Source organism: Drosophila elegans, unplaced genomic scaffold (assembly GCF_018152505.1).
Source record: "Drosophila elegans isolate 14027-0461.03 unplaced genomic scaffold, ASM1815250v1 contig_520, whole genome shotgun sequence".
NCBI lineage: Eukaryota > Metazoa > Arthropoda > Insecta > Diptera > Drosophilidae > Drosophila > Drosophila elegans.
This window is the reverse complement of record NW_024545903.1, coordinates 1759727-1780749: the sequence shown is the minus strand read 5'-3', so window position 1 is coordinate 1780749 and position 21023 is coordinate 1759727. Positions and strand designations below refer to the sequence as shown.

Below are 21023 nucleotides of genomic sequence, written 5' to 3'. Positions count from 1 at the left end.
TGGGCATAAAGGGAAGGCAAACGTGAATATGAAGATTACTTTGATAAGTATCTGTTTAGTAATAAATTCAAATTGAAAAAGAAAAATACAATTTTCAAACAAAATCATGCTAAATAAAATTTCTCAGTTAAGTTTAAACATTCAGTTTTGCAGACTGCCTTAAATTATCAGAATTCATTCTCTTGCTCTTAACGAACAAACATTGCTGGCTTGGCGCCTTTTCCAACTTAAACTTAAATTAAAAAGTAAACTTTTGGACTCCACTCTCGACCCAGTCGTTCTCTTGGGTTATGTTAAGTCCGCGGCATTTCGTTCGTTTTAATTGGTTTGCTGGCTGTTTGTGCAGCTGGCAGACTCCTTTCATGTTCTCACCAAATTAATTCAATTAATTCGATGAAATTGTCTTTTAATTGAAAGTGATCGCGTTTCGCGTTGTTTCGTCAGACAGAAAACGTTGTTAAGAGATCTGCAAATATTAAGAAATGTTTCCGTTCCAAAGAAATCTACATCTTACTCTGCTACAATACAGAATACATGGGATGTTAATTTGAAATAAACTTGAATTGATTGTTCTATAATGCACTTCCGCTTGGATATTTTCAAAGTTTGTTCCTTCTTTCTTTTTGGAAACCTGGCAGCCCCGAACATATTGTTCCCAAATGGTGAATACGACTGATCCGATCACAATGATGACGCTGGATTGAAGGGGAGCCATTGTGGTACAATGACATTTTATCTCGAAATATGCAACAGCAGCACGTTCTCTGAAGCGGAGAGTGTAATAGATCAGCGGCGGAATCTCGATTCTGAATCCGAAAACTACCGATGCGTGGCCCATGCAAATGTTCTTGCAACGGCATCGGTGTGGGTGCATCCCACAGATACTTATGTATCTAAGCTGCACCGGAAAAAAACTAAAGATTGATATATGTACATTTTATATTAGCAAGCCAAATGAAATGAAAAATTCTTGCAACGAATTAATGTCTTTTGTCCTTTAAGAAAGTTGTCAGTAACAAGAGCCCGAGTTTAAATGCTACACCAGGAAAATTATTAAATATTTGTATATAATTAAAACTACATAAATTAATAATAAGAAAGTCTGAAAATATAATTTTAGTAAATTTAATATTTAATGAAGAATATAGTTCAGAGGTTTCTATATCAAATGGAAATACTGAAATCATCGTCTCATGAACATTTTTCTCTCTGTGTGCCCATGTGGGAGAATCCCCTTGGCGGCGACTAATCAACCGGCATCGGCTTGCCTTATACACAAGTGCTGGGTGCTGGGTGCTGTCCGGCAGCGGCTTCTTCATCGTCGCCCCGGACTCGGGCATCTTCCATTGTCCGCCCCTCGGGGCTCCACTGTACGCATGTGTGTTCTGTGTATGTAGAATGTGCAGTATGTGCGGCTTAGGGTCGCTGGCAACGGCTTCGCGGACAGCTCAAGCGATCAGTTCAAAGTTGACTTCGTCGCGGACCAGAGCGGACCGTTCTAATTCGGACACGCGACCGTGAATTATAGAATTACCAAATCAGTGTTTAATTTAATTTAAAAGAATATAGCCAATAAAAAAGTGCAAGTAAAATGTTGCCACATAAGTGCTCGATTTTGAGGTGTTTGTTTGTGGGCTTGATCTTGATCCTTGGCAAAGTGCAAGCTGAACTGGATTTTAACAACGATCTTGAGAACAGCCAAAAGTTTAAGAGCATACCCACCACAGTGAAAACCTACGAGAACGACACAGTCCAGCTGCCTTGCACCTTAAATAGTAAGTGATTACTAAATGGAAGTTTATATTAGAGTAAGCTACAATTCTTAGTGCATATCGTGAGGATTATTGACGATTAGCCCCGCTTTGGAGCCTTGAAACGTCCACCAGTAGCAATTGACCATAACAATGGGACTTAATTCGATTGAAGAAATGAACACACAATGGCACAAATGGAGGTATTATCCGACAATAACACAGAGCCCTGGGGAAAAAGTCCAGAAACGGATTCTGTTAATTGAACGCCTAACACACTTAGCGGCGGATACAAGTCGCTGTGGAAGAACCCTCCCGAGACATATTGTTAATTGCCCAATTAAAGGATTATTGACAGATGCAATGAAGTTTTGAAAGGGTTACAAGATTACACATAAGTTATACAATTGGTTCCCAATGCAAAGACGTCGTCACCAGCATTTCATTAACTCAAATTACATACCAAAATTGAATGCAACTTTGACTTCAGACTATTAGATGGTTATTCACATAAATCAAATCAATTGAATATAATAATATATATTTGAAGGTCATATTTCATGATCTATATCTTTGTTTAAGTCGAAGTAACGGGTATACAAATAAAAATAAGTTTGGTTTTGTGCCTGATTAGTTTCTCATCACATTTTTTAATCTTTACTATTATTATAATTTAGAGTTTGCTTTGTTGTGCGACCTGTTTTCTGGATAGTGAAATATGTAACCTTAATAATCTTGAGTTAGAATCAATATTAGCTCATAAGCTAAAATCTAAAAATCAAAAAATGTCAGCATGGTTAAATTTAAATTTGAAAAATGAATAGCTCATTTGGCGCATTTTGATATAATAAACTTTTTTGTTGGAGACGGGATTTGTTTAGTATTAAAATCAGATCAAAAAGCAATTTTTGTCTGTCTATGTTCTTTTGGTTGAGTATTTTTGTTTATCTTGTTTATTTCGGTCCAAATGCGTTTGGAATACTTTGTGCCGTTCACACATGTTTTTACAGACATGATGTCATTATATGTATATTAAATAAATGCCCATTGCGAATTAATCTTTTTAAAAATCCATTTTGTCCATAAATGCTTTAGAAATGTATACCCTTGAAAGCATAACGAAAGTTGATGACTGCACTGCGCGAACATACATATGACAACCAAATGCAGTACATATTTATATGTTGGGCAAGATTTTTTAGCTTGATCAGTGTAAACATTCCTCAATTATTGCTGGTGGTGCTCACTTGATTGCGAACTTTATAAAATATTTTCGGAAAAATCTATTCTAATTTAAAAATTGTCGGACTAAAAGTTCCTTAGGTTTTTTCAATAGATAGCCAACAACAAGTTCGTCTTGGATGTATCAAAGTATCACCCATTATTGAATATTGCCCTATAATTTATATATTAACTAAGCTATAGGGACTTGTCAATCTTTTGGCATATTATACTTTTTTATATTTGTATACCAAATATTATATTTGGTGCCCTTTTTATTGACATTTGTAAAAATTTGTAAACTTTATATCCTTAGCTCCCTTTCGCTATGTCCGTTGGCATCGGGACGATGTGGCCCTGGTGGATTCCAGGCACCCGGAGATCCCAAAGTTGGATCGGATAACGCTCTGGCCCAATGGCAGCCTGCAGGTGGCCAACGTGCAGTCCAGTGACACCGGCGACTACTACTGCGAAATGAACTCGGACTCGGGTCATGTGGTGCAGCAGCACGCTATTGAAGTGCAAGTGGCTCCCCAAGTGTTCATTGAGCCCTCGGATCTCACGGAGCAGCGGATAGGAGCCACCGTTGAGGTGGTGTGCGAGGCCCAAGGAGTTCCCCAGCCGGTGATCACCTGGCGGTTGAACGGAAAGGTCCTGCAGCCGCATAGCAGTACGGGAAATCGGCAAAGTTTGGTCCTGGACATCAAGTCGAGGAACCAGGCGGGCCTCATTGAATGCGTGGCCAGCAATGGAGTGGGTGAGACTGCGGTGGCCAGTGTCTATCTACATGTGTTGTGTAAGTTATCTTCAAAATAATTATCTAGATTTAGGCTTAAGATATGCAAAGTAACCATATTTGATTTTTTTAAATATTACAAAACAATAATAATGCTTAAGCTACTATTATTTTTATGAGCTTTGCTGCTGTAATCAAATTTTATTCTCGGCGTGGTTGAGGGTGGGTGTAAAATTTGTATTTCTTCCGGCAAGGATGAGCGTGATAACCTCATTCAAGTAAATATGTTTAGCAAGATCGCGCAAAAAAATATGATCATCAAAGAAAACGTAATAAACGGTACTAATAAAAAAATGAAATATTAAATTTAAATATGTGAGTATTAAATATAACCATATTAAACTTAAATATATATTTAAAAAAAAAATATTTACCACTTGATATCTAATGTATTTAATATTATGATTTAATATTTCATTTAAATACTTTTATATTAAACACGTCAATTTAATATTCACATATTTACTTTTTATTGAATTTAAATACTTTTATAATAGACACGTCAATTTAATATTCACATATTTATTTAAAATATAACATTCTTTTATCATTGTATTTGTTTTTTATTCTATTCTCAATACAGCCACATATGCATGCATGTGCAGAATGCGTTAACCGCTTATTTTTTTTCAAAACTTAAAAAATTATTTAGTTTTCGTACTATAATTAAATATGACACATTCTTAATTTAACTATGTTTTTTTTTTATCTGAAAATTTTCAATTCTAATATGATAAAATTATAAACAAATTGCCCAATATTTAAACTCAATATTTACAACATTGATTTAAATATTTTAATATTAAATTAAGGAATTTAATATGTTTTGTATTTAATTTAAATGTTTTTATAGTTACTTTAAATAAGAAATATGCTTTTTATAATTCAATATGCATATATTTATTTTTACTATTCCATTTTTTTACCAGTGTTGAAATGCATACCAAAATCTCGTGTCACAGAATTGCTTATTTAGTTTCAATTTCAAAAAAAACAATAAACAATTTAAATCAATTATTTGACCTCTTTGCACTACATAGTTTCGCCCGAGGTAAGCATGACGCAACCGGTGGTGTACACCAAATTGGGTGCCCGTGCCCATCTGGAGTGCATTGTGGAGGCGGCACCTTCCGCCACGGTGAAGTGGTTCCACCATGGATTGCCGGTGGCCCTGGGAGCCCACTCCAGCAGTCACGAGTCGGAGCTGCAGGCGAACCGCTCGCTGGATCACTATGTGAACGCCGTGCGCCACACGCTGGTGGTGAAGAGCGTCCGGAATGCCGACATGGGGCAGTACGAGTGTCGGGCCAGCAACGCCATAGGGATCAAAAGCGGAAACGTCGAGCTGACCGGCCGCCCGATGCCCTGCCTCTTCAAGATCAACCCGGGCACCCAGAGCTCCACGTCGCATGTCCTCGTGTGGCAGACGGAGAGCCAGCTGCCCATCATGGAGTTCAAGCTCAAGTTCCGGCAGATTCCGTCGAACAATGTCACCCGCCAGATCAGAACCAACTGGACGGATCTCACGATTCCTGCACAGTCCACGAATGGTAAGGGTTTTGTTTATTTTAATTTAATTCTATGGTTGGTTTTAAAAAAAATGAACTTACTGGTAACACACCATTTTGGCGTTTATAATAATACTTTCGATCAAATCGTTAAAAACTGTTGAATTTATTACTTACATTTTTATTGTATTTGCTTCTATATTTTTTTTTATCTTTACCAATAATATTTAAGACAATCAACCTTATTTAACTTTGGTGTTTGCATTGTTTTTCTTTATTATTCAGTACAATTGTCAATTCTCTTAATTCCATTTAAATTCAATTCAACCGAAATTAGCATATCACATTTTCGAATAACTTTTAAGGTATTCCTTGTAAAGAGACCGCATGGTCACAGAATACTTGTTTAAGGCCTACTATTACGCCTTAAATTCCTACATAAATAAAAATTTAATTAGATCGAATACGATCCGGAAGTATATAAGTACAAATGGCGTTTTTTAAATTTTGAAAACAACTTTGACCAAGAGCAAGTTTTAATTTCGACAATTAATATTTAGTATTTATTATTTAATTATAATTGTTATTATTTTTAACCATAGGACTCATCTACATCACCACGTACACTCTACATGGCCTCCAACCAGCAAGCCTGTACGAAGTTTCCGTGCTGGCCAGAAATAGTTTTGGCTGGAGTGACAACAGCAAGATCGTTCGTTTTGCAACTGGTGGAGAAAGTAATGCAAATAAAATGACTTATTTAAACTCCTAGTTAATATAAATTTCTATCTGCAGTTGAACTACCAAATTATTCAACAGAATCGGAACTTCAGGAAGATTTAATCGATGAGGACTTTCACAACGAGATCACGCAAAGATCGGAGGTTCTATCGGCCAGCATGATGTTCAACTCGGGTTCAGTGGACAAAGTCAGTGGCTTAATCTATCCCATTTGTCTAATGAAACTATTACTATTATTTAGTTAGGTTTAACTATGACAAATTATGATTTTTTTTACTGAACTCGCTATCTACGCAACAGCAAATAAAAAAATGGTAATGAATTCGTGTGAAAGATGTCTTTAGTCTCAGGTGACTCATATTAAAATATAATCTATTGAATCATTCGGAAGCAGATAAAATTGTTTGGGCACTATATCATGAAAAACATATGAACAAAGCTTATCTGTGACTTAGGGACTATTTTTAACTCTGCCTGCATTTTATAAAACAAAGAAATTCAAAAAAACAAATGAAGTAAAAAAAATTCAAACAAGTAACTTAAAAAATTGTTGCTTTGAAAATATTTATTTATTTATTATTAATTTATTATTAAGCAACTAAGAATTTTCAACGTTATTCTTTGTTGTTTAAAATAATTTTTTAATAGCTTGACTATTTAACATTTGTAAAACGCTGTCAACATGTTATACAATTAGCAAAAAAAAAAGAATTATAAGCCTTATTCCACCCAATTTTTTCAAAAGAAACTGAAAATGCAATAGTGCATAGATGCTAAACGCATGCTGTGCAATTATTTAATTAATTCAAAGTAAAGCTCAATATGAACCAATAAACAAGTAAAACGGACAAAACCACAACTACTAAAAAATAAAAATTATAATATATGAGAAAATTATGAGTGTTAAAATTAAAATTTGCCAATTTCACATTGTGAACTTTTCAATTGGGCCACCAATTTAACTGTCAAACTAAACTTAAGTAACCTTCAGTGCGTATGAGTGATAATTTTCTCCGAATTCAAGACCCAAGTCTCCTGTCTGGCTAAACCCATAGGCCCCTGCAACTTTTTTCAGGGCATTACTTCGTTATAGGGCTTCCTCTTTGAAGTTCAATTGGTAGTGACATTGCGGGAAGTAAAGCATCGCATTTTTTTGGCCCAAAGACGCGCTCTCTATCTCTCTCTCTCTCTCTGTAACCCTGTGTTTTTCTGCAGGGAGAAATGGACTGTTATCTGCAGGCAGGCCCCAGTGCAATGGGAGCGTAAGACTATGTAAGTATATGTAATATGTGAGAGAGTAAGTTGGGGCCGGTGTTCCCAATTCCATTCGTTTCATCGTGCTTTTGGACTCCGCAGCACATTTTACTCTCAGTCGTCGTTTGAACAGCATCGCATTCGGTTCTCCACGAAGCTCCCGCGCAAAAACGAAAAGGTCTCCATCTAATATCTCCAACTGAACTCACTCCCCCGTAAAACCCTAGGCTTAAGGCACTTACCGACAGCTGTAAACGTTTGCATACGACCTGGCTAAAACGTGTAAAAGTCACCTAAAATGGCGTGCGGGCGAAAGTGTTAAACGTAATTCGTACGAAATCGGGAAAAACAAAAGAAAGAAGAGGAAACCACTTTTGTAACGCTTCAGCCGAAATTCATCTCGCGTCGGTATCTGGGGACCAAAGCAGCTAAGAAACCAGTTTTCTTCCTCTAGGCTCTCTGGGCAAAATAAATACGAAACAAAATAACAATCTTGAACGCTCCATTCGCATCCATTCTGTAACGCGCTGGCCCTGAGATGCCGAACTTAAAGACTTAGTGATTTCGGCTTCGGGCCAAGACGACAGGCGATGATTCATAATAATGGCCAGCCCAGCAGATGTGTTCTATATCTTCGCTTTTATCCTACTCCTTGGAGCCCATTTGGCAGATATTCAAATTCAGTTTCAGCTGCAATTCTTCTCTCTGCCTCCTCCTTCGTTTGGCAGCTTCTTCGCTGCACATTCTATAAATATGTGGAACTATGTAAATTGGCTGTCGTTGTGCCGGCAACAAAAATACACCAAACAACACAAGAAATGGCAAAGAAAAATGGTCAAATGAAAGCGAAAATGCAAGAGGATAGCGGGCAGGGCTGTTCAAAGCCGAGCGGAAAAGCGGAACAATCGGGGGACAGCTGCTCCAAACGGAAAAAAAGGGAAATGCAAACAAAAACGCTGAATGGAAAACAAATTTTCTATACTTGTTTTTATTTACAGTAGGCAAAAAACTGTGAAGAAAATAAGAGAAAAGTTTTCAATTCCATTTGGTATCCCCAAAAAAGCATTATATGGATAGAAGACAGCTGCATCCCACCCCCCGCCACCCACACTTTTACACAAGTGCACTGATTGTGTGTGCCTGTGTGTGTAAACTTGGAGCGCAATGTAAATAAACAAAGCGCCAAAGACAAAAACAACAACAATCAAGGCATTGATTTGAAGAGAACCCAACAGGCAGAAGATACGAGCTAACAAAAAACGAAACAAGAATTCTATCCCTACCAAACCGAAAAATGTATACCCTTAAAGTCATAGAATTCAAGGGTTCTCTAGACAGAATAGAAAAGATATAATCTTACAAAAAACAAAAACCAAAAAGTTAGCTTTAACAAGCCGAGATTTATAATCACTTGGATTTCTAAGACAAGTTTTTTATTCTTATATAAAAGTTACAAAAATTAACAATTTTATTGTTTACACATATACCCTTCGAATTGTGGTACAGATTTATTAGTCAGTTAATAATTATTCGTTGTTTATACTACTTAGTTTTTATCAATTATAATTTAATTTTCTATAAAATTTAATTATGTGTCATTAGTTACTAAGTTTTTATCGATTTCTTTTTTTTGTTCCTAAGCCAATCATTATATTTAATATTCCGTTCTGGGTAATTAATCTGCGAAAGTACAATTAAAACGACTTAAAACTTTTCATGTCGATGGCTTTTAAGATGAAGGGGTAGATCACATTGTCCCTGTCTAAATCAATGGTGTATTAATAACACTCTCTGCAAGAGTATGGAAGAAAAAGAACCCAGTTTGCACCTTCCCCCTTCCTTTGATTTTATAATTGATAAACAGAGGGTCGGAAAATTCAGTTTAGTGATAGTTAAACGTGGCTGGTAGACGTAGGTGTCAACGAGTGTTAGTACACATAGCTGGTCGTACTTCTCAGGTGTTGTCTTTTCAGATGACACCCCGCAATAAAGTGGCTGGGAAAAACGCGGTTACACAAGTGAGTGAGGAAATTGTGGCTCGTTAGGTAGCTTTTGTTCAGGGATGCTAAGTGAGGCAGGGAAAATGAAGGAATTTAAAAAACAAATACAAACAAAAGTATTTGCCAGGAACCTGCCTTTAATTTGCCGACAATAGACGATGCCTTTTTCCTGGATTGAAATACTTATTTTAAATTTATAAATTGTCTTTCTTCAAAGAGTTAGAGACCAGGAAATTGTTTTATCATTTTTTATTGCAGTTCAATAGGGGAGATATTTAACTAGCTCAAGAAAATTAAATAAAATCAAAGTATTTGCATCTTCCATTAATTATAGCTTAAAAAATCAATACTCCAAAGACCAATTTAGAATATTTTAGTTTTAAGCAGTCATATATAGGAATATCTTAAATTTTAAACAATTTTTTTAGTAAAAAATATTTTGGTTTCAAGTCAAAATCTTTCTCCAATGGTAGCCACCATATTTTTATTTATATTTACATTATATTAAATAACTTTAACAAGCCAAGAAATTCGCACTTTCAGAAAAAAATAGACTTCCACTTAATATACTTTTGCTCATCTGGGATTTATTTTAATAGAATCAAAAAATGTGTGAAATTGCTTCAGCAAACATAACAAGTACAGTGCTAAAAAGAGAATCACTCAGTCGACTACTGTTTGTATACCAAATGTTGCGAAATTTTCAAATTTTTTCGCAAATGCATCAGCGATGGATTATGATCATCAGGCATTACAAAATTGTTTGTTTTATGAGTCGAGCATATAAACAAATATGTGCATGTGAATATGCAAATCGTTGCGTATTAGTATGGGAGAGCTATGAACGCCATGTGCAAACGGCTTTTATATCAGCAACCCGAATTTTGTCGATCGGTGTGTTTGCGTACTCTTTTCTGTATCGACTTTTCGTGTTGTACAATTTTTCGCATTTGCACATTAATTTATTTATATGCATTAACATTTGCATGCTATTCGACTTGGCACACCCTGACCCAACAGAACCCCCCAAATCCCCCACTTCGACCCAGTTTACTGGCCGGCTGGCATTGAGTCAGCCCCAAAAGAGAAATATACAGTCAAACGTCCTTTAATTCAACTAGTCTATTAAATATCTTGGAATTGACGAGTTTAATGTTTATTGCAACATTAAAAAAGTCTAGTTTAAATGACGGCACTGACATTAAAATTATTGCTCGGAAATAAAAGTTTTTTTTTTCGTATTTATTTAAGGAACGATAACGTTGCAAAGCTGCCAAACGAGTAACACAAAGCATTCTAAAATGTCCAAAGCTTTTATGTATGAAATTCTAGATTTAATAGTTTTAAAGTTATATTCTTAAAGCTTATTGTCTAAATAAATTTCAAAAATAAAAGTTTCCACTGAAGAATAGGTACTGTACCGATTAAGAGGGCCTCAACTTGAGCTGCAAATTGGCCAGCAACAGCAGCCGTAGCAAAAACTAACAAATGGCGATTTTCGCATAGAGATCATAATATCTTCAAGATACAAAGTTATCGACGGAGAGCAAATTGCGACAAGATACGACACGTCTTGCATAACGCGGCCAAGCGAGTGAGCAATGTTTACAGGTCGGTCGAATATTTTTCCTTACCCAAGCCCCCGCTGCCATATGTATGTTTTTGCAAAAAAATTCGTTTGTAGTGCGCGCTTTTCCCTGCATTTTGTCGAAGCCAATTAGAAGTTTCCGGTCCGCGGCGCGACTGGCATACAAAACCCACAAAATAATTAAGAAATCATAAAACCGAAACATAAATTGTAAACGTTTTTCGGCGGTTTTTTGCGGCTCCCAATTGGGAGAAATACAATGGATCTAGCAAATTAATGAAGTACCAACCAACCATATTAATTGCAGTTAACGACCTACCTCCGACAGCTCCGAACCAAATTAAAGCCGATAAACAAACGCACAAAATCAAAGCAGAACAAAAGCAACAACCATCATGAACAAGGCGAAAAACTCGACTTGGCTGTTGCTCATTTGCCTGTTAATTGGACAACTCTACGGTAAGTCAAGGACTCCACCTAATGGACTATAAAATCAAAGAACCAATTCGAAACAACACGATCTGATTGCCACCGAAGTGGTTTTTGTCGAGAGCTTCGAAAGGGGGAATTCCGGGAAAATCTCGGTTGAAAGTTGGAGAGAGTTGTAATGAATGTGTAATATTTTTATGACTGCTTGTAAAGATAAGGAGATAGAAAGATTGGAAAGTGCAGCAGAAGAAGCAATTCCAGAGTCTTTAGATTCTTCATAAAACTTTGGTCTTTAAAGTAGGCTAAAACTCACTTGGGCATGTGATTATGGCAGAAGCAAACAATCCAATTAAACATTTAAGATAACTTAACAAAAAAAGACCCATTTTACATATAAACAAATTTTTTTTGTGCCTCTTTTTTTCAAAAACACTTAAATTTAAGTGAGCTTTAATTATTTCGTAATTTAATAGCATTTATTAAGAGTTATTTTTGAATAAAGTGCGTATTAATATTAAGCTATAACAGTATTCTGCAGTAATCAATTCTTAAAATTATCTGAATTCAAATAACCCTGTTACACGCTAAAAAAAAAAAAAATAATATATACATAAAAATGTATATATGATGTCAAAGTGACGACTTCTTTACGGCTCAATGAGTTTTACGTAATTTCCTTTTATTATGAATTACCGAATATCGGTCAAAAATAGGAATGAGCTACGGTAGCCCAGATATGAACTCTCACGTCCACATAGGAATACTCGTGCTCACACCGACGAGAAAGCTCCAGATACGCTCGGTTATAGGTAGGGGTTATCTTTTGCGTGAATTGAACTCATACTAGGGCAAAATGTAGGTGGCAGTGGAAAAAACAAGCATATCTTATCGTTGGGAGAGCGGCATACCCTTATCTCCGCTCGGAAAGTTAAGTTTCATTCGCTTTTGGAATTGTGGCGCAAATTGCTGATAACGGTTAACATTCCGATTCAGGTACCTCTGAACGTATGTGGAGTTGTCTCGGAAACCTTCCCACTCCCCAAACTTTTCCCGGGTGCCATGTGTTCTGGAATACGAAAAAAACGAGTTGAATAAATATTTGCCATCACGAACGCTGTGCAAAGAATGGCATTTTGATGTCGAATATTTGCTCGTAAACTTCTTCTATGTGTACGTGAAACGCCCCCAGAGTTTTAAGCTATCAGATGTCCCAGGGTACAGGCGATGTTGTTTATTCCAATATTTACATATATTTATTTGTGGGCTTTTAATTAAAAATGAATTTTATCCAATTTTAGCCATGAGATAAGGCCGCAAATAGCCAAGGGAAAAATTAAAAAAACTAACTAAAACGCAGACACATGTGGGGAATTCGAAGCTTTGCCTTCTCAAGTATCCATAGTCTAGCTGCTTAAAAATATCCAAATATGTTTGGCCTACAAAAGCAACTTGCCCCCAAGTCAATTTGTACAATATTTCATAATACTCTCAGCGAACATGAAAAATATTTGTTTTTCTGCCTCTAATTCTTGTTCACTTTTCAGTTGCAGAACTAAAGTTGATAAAGACTTCTCCCTAATGGAAATTCGGTTTATTTATTTGGAAAACAACGAGTCAAGGTCTTTTCAGGGTCTGATAAAAAGTGTTCCTGGAATTGGTGTTTGAGTGTTTGCTCTGACATACTCGTGCATATACATATGCATAATTGCTTGCCTGAACTTTAGGAGGTTTTATTTGGCATTTTCCGAAAACAGCCAAATGATCAAATTACGCATTCGCAAGTCAAGCGAACGTAATGTTCGATTTCCAAAAATAAAGATCGCATAATAAATCAATGATTGGATCAATCAATATGCTCCAGAGGGTGTGGAGAGATGGCGTGGCCCCACCCATGGGTTTCTAATGGCGGGAAGTCGATTTGCCATTTCAATTGGCTTCAATTTAATTTCCCATTTATTATGTGTTTTTCGGCGGCTGTTTTATTCGTATTCCGTTTATTTTGTGTCTCTATGCAAATTTTTCAAACGAAATTTGGTTTACAGTGAAACTAGAACACATTTGGTCTGCCCAAAAAATGCTTTGTAAATACTGCCTACACATAAATGTTTAATCGTTTTAAAAAATTTTGTATATACAAAAAAATTAAAACCATTGAAAATAATACATTAGTAAATAATAATACAATATAACATTAATCACTTTTTTTTATATATTTGATTTCCATAAATCAATAAGTAAATTTTATTAATGGATGCTAAAAGAAAACTGGTAGAGAAGCAATATTTTTATCAAATTTTTTATAGGGCACTACATTTAATTAAAAATTTGTTGAAATAATAAAACTATCCAGAATTTGAATTTATGTGGTTAATTCAAAAAAGGAAATCATTTTAGTTAGGTTATTTTACAATTTCTCATTAAAATTTTTTGAAATAAATTTAATTAATTTCTCAAAATGGGAAACAAAAAAATCCGATATAAAGAAATTTGCCTGTCAAGATTCCCCTGCCCACTGGAACTGACATTTGGAACTCACCCATTTCTGGGCACTTTTAAGACCTCCGTCACAATCTGACCTCTCCATCGACTTAGACATGACATGTCGATTAAAGAATGTTTCCCCTTTTCTGTCGATTCGGCAAAATCTGGCGGATATTTCGAAAATATTGTGCATTTTGGATTGGCAAGGGGCAAGAAGTTGCCGTCCGTCGTTTATTTATACACATTGCATTGAGTCAGCCGACTTGGCGAGGATTGCGATTTGGGCCACTATAGATTTGTTTACTTACTGACCCCATAACTCATCCGCGTCCGTCTGTATGCGATCTCTCATGCGACTACTGACCATATGGAGGACATGAGAACCAAAGTATCAGTGTGATCATGAAATGGCAATCAGTCTGCTTGCCATCGGAAATCTTGAACTGAATCTTGAATGGGAGTTATCAATGGTCGACCGAGACTACAGACCTGTGCGACCTTCCTGATACGAATGGAGTATGGCATATTCAACTGGCGCCTAACTGAGACTCTCATACTAAAGTTAAGAAAATATTTACTGGGAATCTGGGACAAAGTAATGAGCAAATATAATTGCACATCCAGGGAAATAAAATTCTATGTAAAGCTGGTAAAAACTCATTTAAAGCAGACTGTAAATAAGTAAAATATATTAAGGTACTTAACGGGTATACGCTCCAGTTGTTGTTTGTTTTTTGAATTAATTAATATGTTACACAGTTTAAAAATCCAGTTTTCTAGCTGGCACATTCAAACGCATTAAGCCCAATGCGCAATTATTTACACAGGGAATCCCAAAGGACTAAATGCCGCATTTAAAATAAATGCGATAAATAAATGCGATTAAAAATCACTTGCCCCGAACATTTTTAGAAAAAATTCCGGTCAATATGATTTTTAACGATATTTTGTTCGTGCCTGGATATAAAATATATTTTGTATAAACATGACTGACAACAAGAGCACACGCAGCAAATTGTGCTCACAGTACGACAATGCATTACTGCTGGATCTCTCTGGCTGAAAAATACTATCACATATACGGGGATCCTTGCACTTTTTAGAAACTTTGGTGGTCTCCTTTGCAAACCAGTCAAACAATAACATCAGCTCCCTTTCCTTGTCATCCAAGTGGGCAAATGCCGCGATCGCATTATGGATGTCCTGTTGGGCATTAAAGATATCCGTAAGCTCGCTCATATTCATGATTTTTAATTCACAAGTAAACCCAGATTAGCTGTTCGTGCCACTTACATGTCGGAGTAGCATTAGCTAAATGGAGTCAGGCACATTTAAAAAGTACACTAATGCGCCAATGGAATCATTAGATTAGATGTTAGGTATCAGATATCAGTAATTACTTATTCTTCTTGTAAGTTGTCATATATTTATTCCTTTTTAATTTTCTTTATGAATTGCTTTCAAATTAAAGGCAATACCAGCAACTAAGCAACAATTCAAACTAATAAATATGTTCAAAGACAACCAAACCGACCCCCGACAACTTGCGCTTTTTCCTTGATATTTGTGCATGACTTCATCTGCCAAGGAATGCAAAGTCATCAAAGTTGGCCAAAAGGAATTGAGTGGATTGCGACAAATTCCCGACGACACGACAATGCCAATGCAGGCCACAAATGGCCATTGTGTATAACATTGAACTCGAGTTTTAAAGACAAGGGAGTGGCAGGACGAGAGAGTCTGGAAGCGAAGCTGGCGCCACGACATCCTGACGCCATTGTTCCACTTAGAAATATTGCACTGGGACTGGCAAGGGGAGTGGGATTGGGGTGATGGTCTGACGGTCTGACGGTCTGAGCACATCATCCATACGGATGAACTCAAGCCGAGTGGTTGTTGATGTTGCCGGGGAGCACTGTTTTTTATTTGCAACCCCCGACATCGATCCAAGGACAAAACGCTCCAACCCAAGGGGGCTGGATGACGCACTTGGGCCAGCCCGTTTTTGGCTGGCTTTTGGTGCTGACCTAGTTGCAGACAACAATTGCGTGGAGTCGCCTCGCTCTCTGGACGCCTCGGTTTCCATGGACCATAACCTTGACACGGGCCACGGGCCGAAGATTGCAGTTGTCGGCCATGAAAAGCTTCCACATTTACCAAAACCAGATCGCCGAAGGTCCCCATCTCCAGCTGCTCTTGGCCAGCTTTTATTTTATTGCAAGTCTCGTCCAAGTGGCCAAGACCATAAAAGGGGCTGACTGACTGCGTGGCGGTGCGGATATACGGAGAGGCCATTGGATAAGATAACTGGCTCCGTCTTTGGATCGAGTGTCTGCCTTAAAAAGCTTTTATCGGCCATTGATAACGAGTTTAAGCGACTTGCGGCTTGCGGCTTGCGTAATCCCGACAATATCCATCATAACCTTATGCGACGGATGAAGTTGCTCATGAGTCATTCGGCAATTAGCCGTTAGATGGCAAGTGACTTATAGGCCACATATGGCATGCAAATTGTTATGGCTTATACATAAAAAAAAAAACTGCGGTTGTTAGAATTACTCATACGATTTGCATAAAGTCATACCTTTCGGTGAGAAGGAGTCATAATTCAAATAGAGAGAGTAATGAAGATTTCTATGACTTAACTCTTTGACTGTACCTGCTTTTATGGCCTGCGGTTGTTTACCTAGAGCTTAAGATATATCTTCTCATATCAAGTTTGTTTTGGTTCGAGATTATTTTTTGAGGTGATGGAAATGTTCTATGGAGAAATGGAAATTCTGCGAGGCATAATCTTAGGGGTTTCACGGATGGATTCTAGCAATTACTATAGCAGTAATAGTTGATCAAATTCGAGTATCTGCAAATATGCACTGCGGTATCTCCCCCTAGTTCCTGTTCGAAACTCATTTCCGTTTCAGAACTTTACTCTCATAAACGAGTTCTTTGTGCGACCCCTTGATTGGAAGCAGAAGTCGCTGAGGATGTTGTATGATTTTTATCAGTTCCAATTAAGTCTGGAACCATTCAGACACCATTCTGGTGACTCACTGATGCACCTTACCCATGCCGAATAAAATTACGTAATAATCATATAATTGTTATTGTGTTATTACTAAAAAAAATGGGCGTAAAAACCACATGTCAATCATTTTAATAGCTGAACAGTTACCAATTAAATATAATTATTCAGTTTTTAGTGGTATATGGTTTATGAATATGAAAAAAATCAAACGAACTTTAAGTTAAATAAATAATTAATTATTTTGTAAACTGTTATTGCAGTTTGCTGTAATGGATCGCCCATCGAACCGGGTGATAATGATTATCAGGGCGATGAATATGAATATGAAACTGGTGACGATGTCGATGATGATGCGGATACTGATTTAACAAAAGACTTTGATTCCAAATACGCACCGCCATATTTTGAGACGACCGACCTGAGGATCGATGCCAAGCCGGGTGACGATGTGGTCCTCAACTGCGATGCACGGAACTTCCAGCGTAAGTGATTCCTTGTCCATTGTCCAAAGAAACCGCACTTAACTGTTTAAAATCCATACAGTTAACAATGCGGTGATGTGGTACAAGAAGTCGGTAATCATCGCCAATGGCCAGAACCCCATTAGCCAGCGAGTGGAGGGCATGAAGAACAATTCGCTACTCCTGAGAAACGTGACGCCGGAGGACTCGGATGATTACTATTGCGAGATCCTGCCGCAGAAGGTTCAACAACATACGGCACTGCGGGTTGGCGCCCGGCTGTCGATCCTCTGCGACGGTCGCGAAGCTACGGACCGATCGCAGACGTTCAAGCAGGGCGACTCCCACAAGCTCGAGTGTCGAACCTATCTGCCCGGCAACATCACTATCAAGTGGTCCTTTAATGTATGTCTAATCGCAGATCCCCCATCTTGTCCGCTTACCACTCAGTTCCTATCCCCGGCATCCCCTCGTTTGCCCCCTTCCGAATTTCTTGCAGGACCTTAGCGGCCAGCCGTCCACAGTGGAACATGACAACGGGGTGATCCTTCTGGACGACGTGGACGAGAAGAACGCCGGAGATTACCAGTGCCTGGCCGACGACGGCAGTCGCCATCCACCACATGGCACGGTTCACATCGACGTCCGTTACAGTCCCATCGTCTCCACCCATCGGCACCATGTCAACACGGAAGCGAACGCCACGGCCGAGCTGTACTGCAACTACCGGGCCAAGCCCATCGGCCGGAGCTACTTCACCAAGGATGGCAAGACCCTGCAGATTTCCGAGAAGTACTCCATCAAGGATTCGGTGCACCACGACCACAACCGCACCACCCTCATCGTCAGGGAAGTGACGGACAGCGATCTGGGCGAGTATAAATGTGAAGTGAGGAACGCCATCGGGTCCAACGAAGTGAAGGTGCATGTCAGCTACGACCCGGAGATCCCGCAGTTCGAGGACGAGACCATTGACGGCAACAAGGTCACCCAGCACTGGTTGGTCAGGAGTCGACAGGCCCTCTCCGAGGCCATGTTGGACTATCAACTATTTGGGGTGAGTCTGCTCTAGTTACTGAAAACGTAATAGTTTTATATAACATATGCTGGAGTGTGTAGGCTTGTATGGATCAAAAAAAAAAAGAGTTATTAATCATAGGACGAAACGTAAACTGTAAAAAGAACTCGAAGCATTATTGTCAAGCAAAATGTGTCTAAGCCACGATTTCTGTGTGTTATTTTTTAAGTCGCGAGGATCTGTCACATCGAACTTAGACATGGTAGAGCTCAGTTATTGGGCGCTGTATGTAAAGCTGTTATTAGCATAACTTAAAATTTATAACATTTATTTGTTTGCTTTCTAAGTAGTTGTTCTTGGTTGTTTTGATTTGATTTTAGACACATAGTTTCTTTCGCAATATAAATTAGAAATGTCCTCAAATCACGTTCCGCCCGTACGACTTTTAGACACCCATATACACATATAGTTTGATAAAAAAATTACTTCCCATTTTTTCAAAAACAAAAATGTTTTTTAAAGAATCCAACTTAGTTTTATTCGCGTGTTATTTTGGTTCAGAAATGCTCAAAGAGTAGTCTTTTAAAGGGACTCAAAACGCAGGTAGAAATATTATAAAAGTTAACTTACATTAAAAAAAACAATTTGCGGTCAAATAACAAAATTTAATTGTAAGACCACTATTTGTTACACTGCCTACCAGTTTATGACAAACAAAGTTTCCGTATACAAAACTATGTTTTTTAAACTCGTTAGCACTAACATACGATTTTGTAAAGGTTTTGACAACTTTGTTAAACAATTTCAGAAAAGTATTTCGCTTAGGTAATCTTAAATTGTGTCTTTTTAATATCAACTTGAAATGTAATTTCTAACCATCCTAACGTTCTGAAGAAGCAGAAAGCTCACTTACATATTTTCTTTACCCTCAAAGCTAATCTAATTTTGTAAATTTCAGTCCGAAAGATGGAACACAGTGGCAATGCTGCAGACGCGTCGCCACAATAACACGGGTCACATCTGGAAGATCACGCATCAGATGGAACTCAATGCCGGAACGTGGAATGTTCGTGTGAGGACGAAGAACACCCATGGGTGGTCCCCCTTCTCGACGAAACACATCTTCGAAGTGCGTGATGGGTACACAAAGGATGCTTCATCCGGTAAGAGAGTGTTGGTTAAAGTCATAGTTCCTAAATCTCATACCCATGGCTTCCAACCAACAGAACCGGAACAGCCCAGCGATATGGATCTTCCGCCGGATCAAATCATGCAGGCTGGCATCGGTCCAGTGGGCCGAGGAGCTGCGTCAGCAATCCGGCAGCTGAATTGGATGTGGACCCTGCTGGCAGCGCTCCTCCTCCTGCTGCGAATCCGCCTCTAAGGGGTGCCATTTATATATTTATTCAGACCGAAAAGTGTACATACATACATACGTATTTCCGGATTACTCAGCTATCGATGGCATCGGGCGATAGCGAACCTAAAGTATTCTAACTATACAAATGCTAATGCGCGACCGCTAGCTTGGGTCAATGTTAATGTTAATGCTATAGTACACGCTGGAGCGATCACCACTGAAACATTTGTGCCAAGCAAGGGACTTTACTCCAATGGTTCATTGGAAGAAGGCCGAGGATTAAAGTTAATTTAGTTTAGTAACATGAAAAGAAGCGACACTGGACGAAGCGTTGATTAGGGCAGAGATAGAACGACGATCGGTTTAAAACCGCAAAAAAAAAAAACAGTAACATTTTGATTAACCTTAGCTTTAATATTTATTTGTTTTGTCTGTATGCACGTAAAAGTTGGCACTTTTGAGGAGGAACCCGAACGAAGAAGTCCGTCGCCCAGGGAAGAATGTCACACCGGGTCGATACACATACGCCCCATGGTGCATCAATTCTTCACCGGGCGATGACGTAGTGTAGCAAAAATGGGTAAGGATCTAGTGACTTTTAGGATTTGCAATGTGTACAATATTTTTGTATATCCAAGCGTACTTACGAACATATTTGTAGCCGAATCAGAGGGGCATCGGGTGGGATTAATCAAATGGCACGCTATATATTTTATAAACTAGACCAAAGCTTAGACATACATATGTGTACCTACCACACCATACATATGAAACTTATTTTTACGGATCAACGCCACATCAACTCAATGGAACAGAAGGATTCAAAATACTATACAAATCAAAAGTGAGAAGTGAGGAAGCGTGTGTACCTATGCTTAAGGCATACTGAACAAATCGAAGAGAGCTATATATATATATACATATATTGTGTACTGTTGATAATCGGGTTTGGCTTCAATTAACGTCCTTGATTCTGCTACAATACCTGAGGAATATCGCCATAACATGCTGACCGTGTACACTGTACGTATGTATATTTTATATATATTTTATTTAAGAATCATAATATTAGAGCTGATCAATAAACGTGCCAATCGACGCAATCAAGCAACGCTGATTGCTCACTAAATCAAATCAAAACGACACAAAACAGAAAGTTCCATAAATAAACAAAGTTTTGACGAGGACCTGATTTCAAATGCCGACCTTTAGCATATATGCACAGAATCATATATAAAGAGAAGAGTTCTTTAAAGCCAGTGTCTTAAATGAATATTGTAATTTTTGTTGAGTCCATGATAAGTGAATGAATAAAACTAAACTAAACGAATTGAAGTTGTGAGTCTTCCTCGAGAGATCGAGCAATCGAGCAATCGAGCAATCGCTTGTG

The 21023-nt window shown here is 37.9% G+C and overlaps 2 protein-coding genes across 3 annotated transcripts; both read left to right on the top strand.

Moving 5' to 3' along the window:
• The first annotated feature begins 1458 nt into the window (after positions 1-1458).
• LOC108134623 (hemicentin-2) lies at positions 1459-6339 on the top strand. Its single transcript, XM_017255008.2, has 5 exons — positions 1459-1775; positions 3289-3768; positions 4809-5318; positions 5879-6013; positions 6072-6339. Exons 1-5 carry the CDS (start codon positions 1592-1594, stop codon positions 6260-6262), a joined length of 1500 nt encoding a protein of 499 aa, XP_017110497.1. The 5' UTR covers positions 1459-1591; the 3' UTR covers positions 6263-6339.
• Positions 6340-7386: 1047 nt separating this feature from the next.
• On the top strand, positions 7387-20963 carry LOC108134631 (protein turtle homolog A). 2 transcript variants are annotated; one of them, XM_017255017.2, is made up of 7 exons: positions 7387-7449; positions 11167-11318; positions 17055-17276; positions 17338-17660; positions 17755-18312; positions 19232-19436; positions 19500-20963. In XM_017255017.2, exons 2-7 carry the CDS (start codon positions 11255-11257, stop codon positions 19655-19657), a joined length of 1530 nt encoding a protein of 509 aa, XP_017110506.1. In that variant the 5' UTR covers positions 7387-7449; positions 11167-11254; the 3' UTR covers positions 19658-20963. The 2 variants fall into 2 exon arrangements, with proteins under 2 accessions (XP_017110506.1, XP_017110507.1); XM_017255018.2 differs by having other exon boundaries at positions 7413-7449; positions 11188-11318.
• The last annotated feature ends 60 nt before the right edge of the window (positions 20964-21023 follow it).

Coding starts and splice junctions, on each gene's coding strand:
- LOC108134631 (XM_017255017.2), top strand. CDS start 11,255: ATGAACAAGGCGAAAAACTCGACTTGGCTGTTGCTCATTTGCCTGTTA. Junction 11,319..17,054: donor GTTAATTGGACAACTCTACG/GTAAGTCAAGGA, acceptor CTGTTATTGCAG/TTTGCTGTAATGGATCGCCC. Junction 18,313..19,231: donor TGGACTATCAACTATTTGGG/GTGAGTCTGCTC, acceptor TGTAAATTTCAG/TCCGAAAGATGGAACACAGT.
- LOC108134623 (XM_017255008.2), top strand. CDS start 1,592: ATGTTGCCACATAAGTGCTCGATTTTGAGGTGTTTGTTTGTGGGCTTG. Junction 1,776..3,288: donor GCTGCCTTGCACCTTAAATA/GTAAGTGATTAC, acceptor TTATATCCTTAG/CTCCCTTTCGCTATGTCCGT. Junction 6,014..6,071: donor TTTTGCAACTGGTGGAGAAA/GTAATGCAAATA, acceptor TTCTATCTGCAG/TTGAACTACCAAATTATTCA.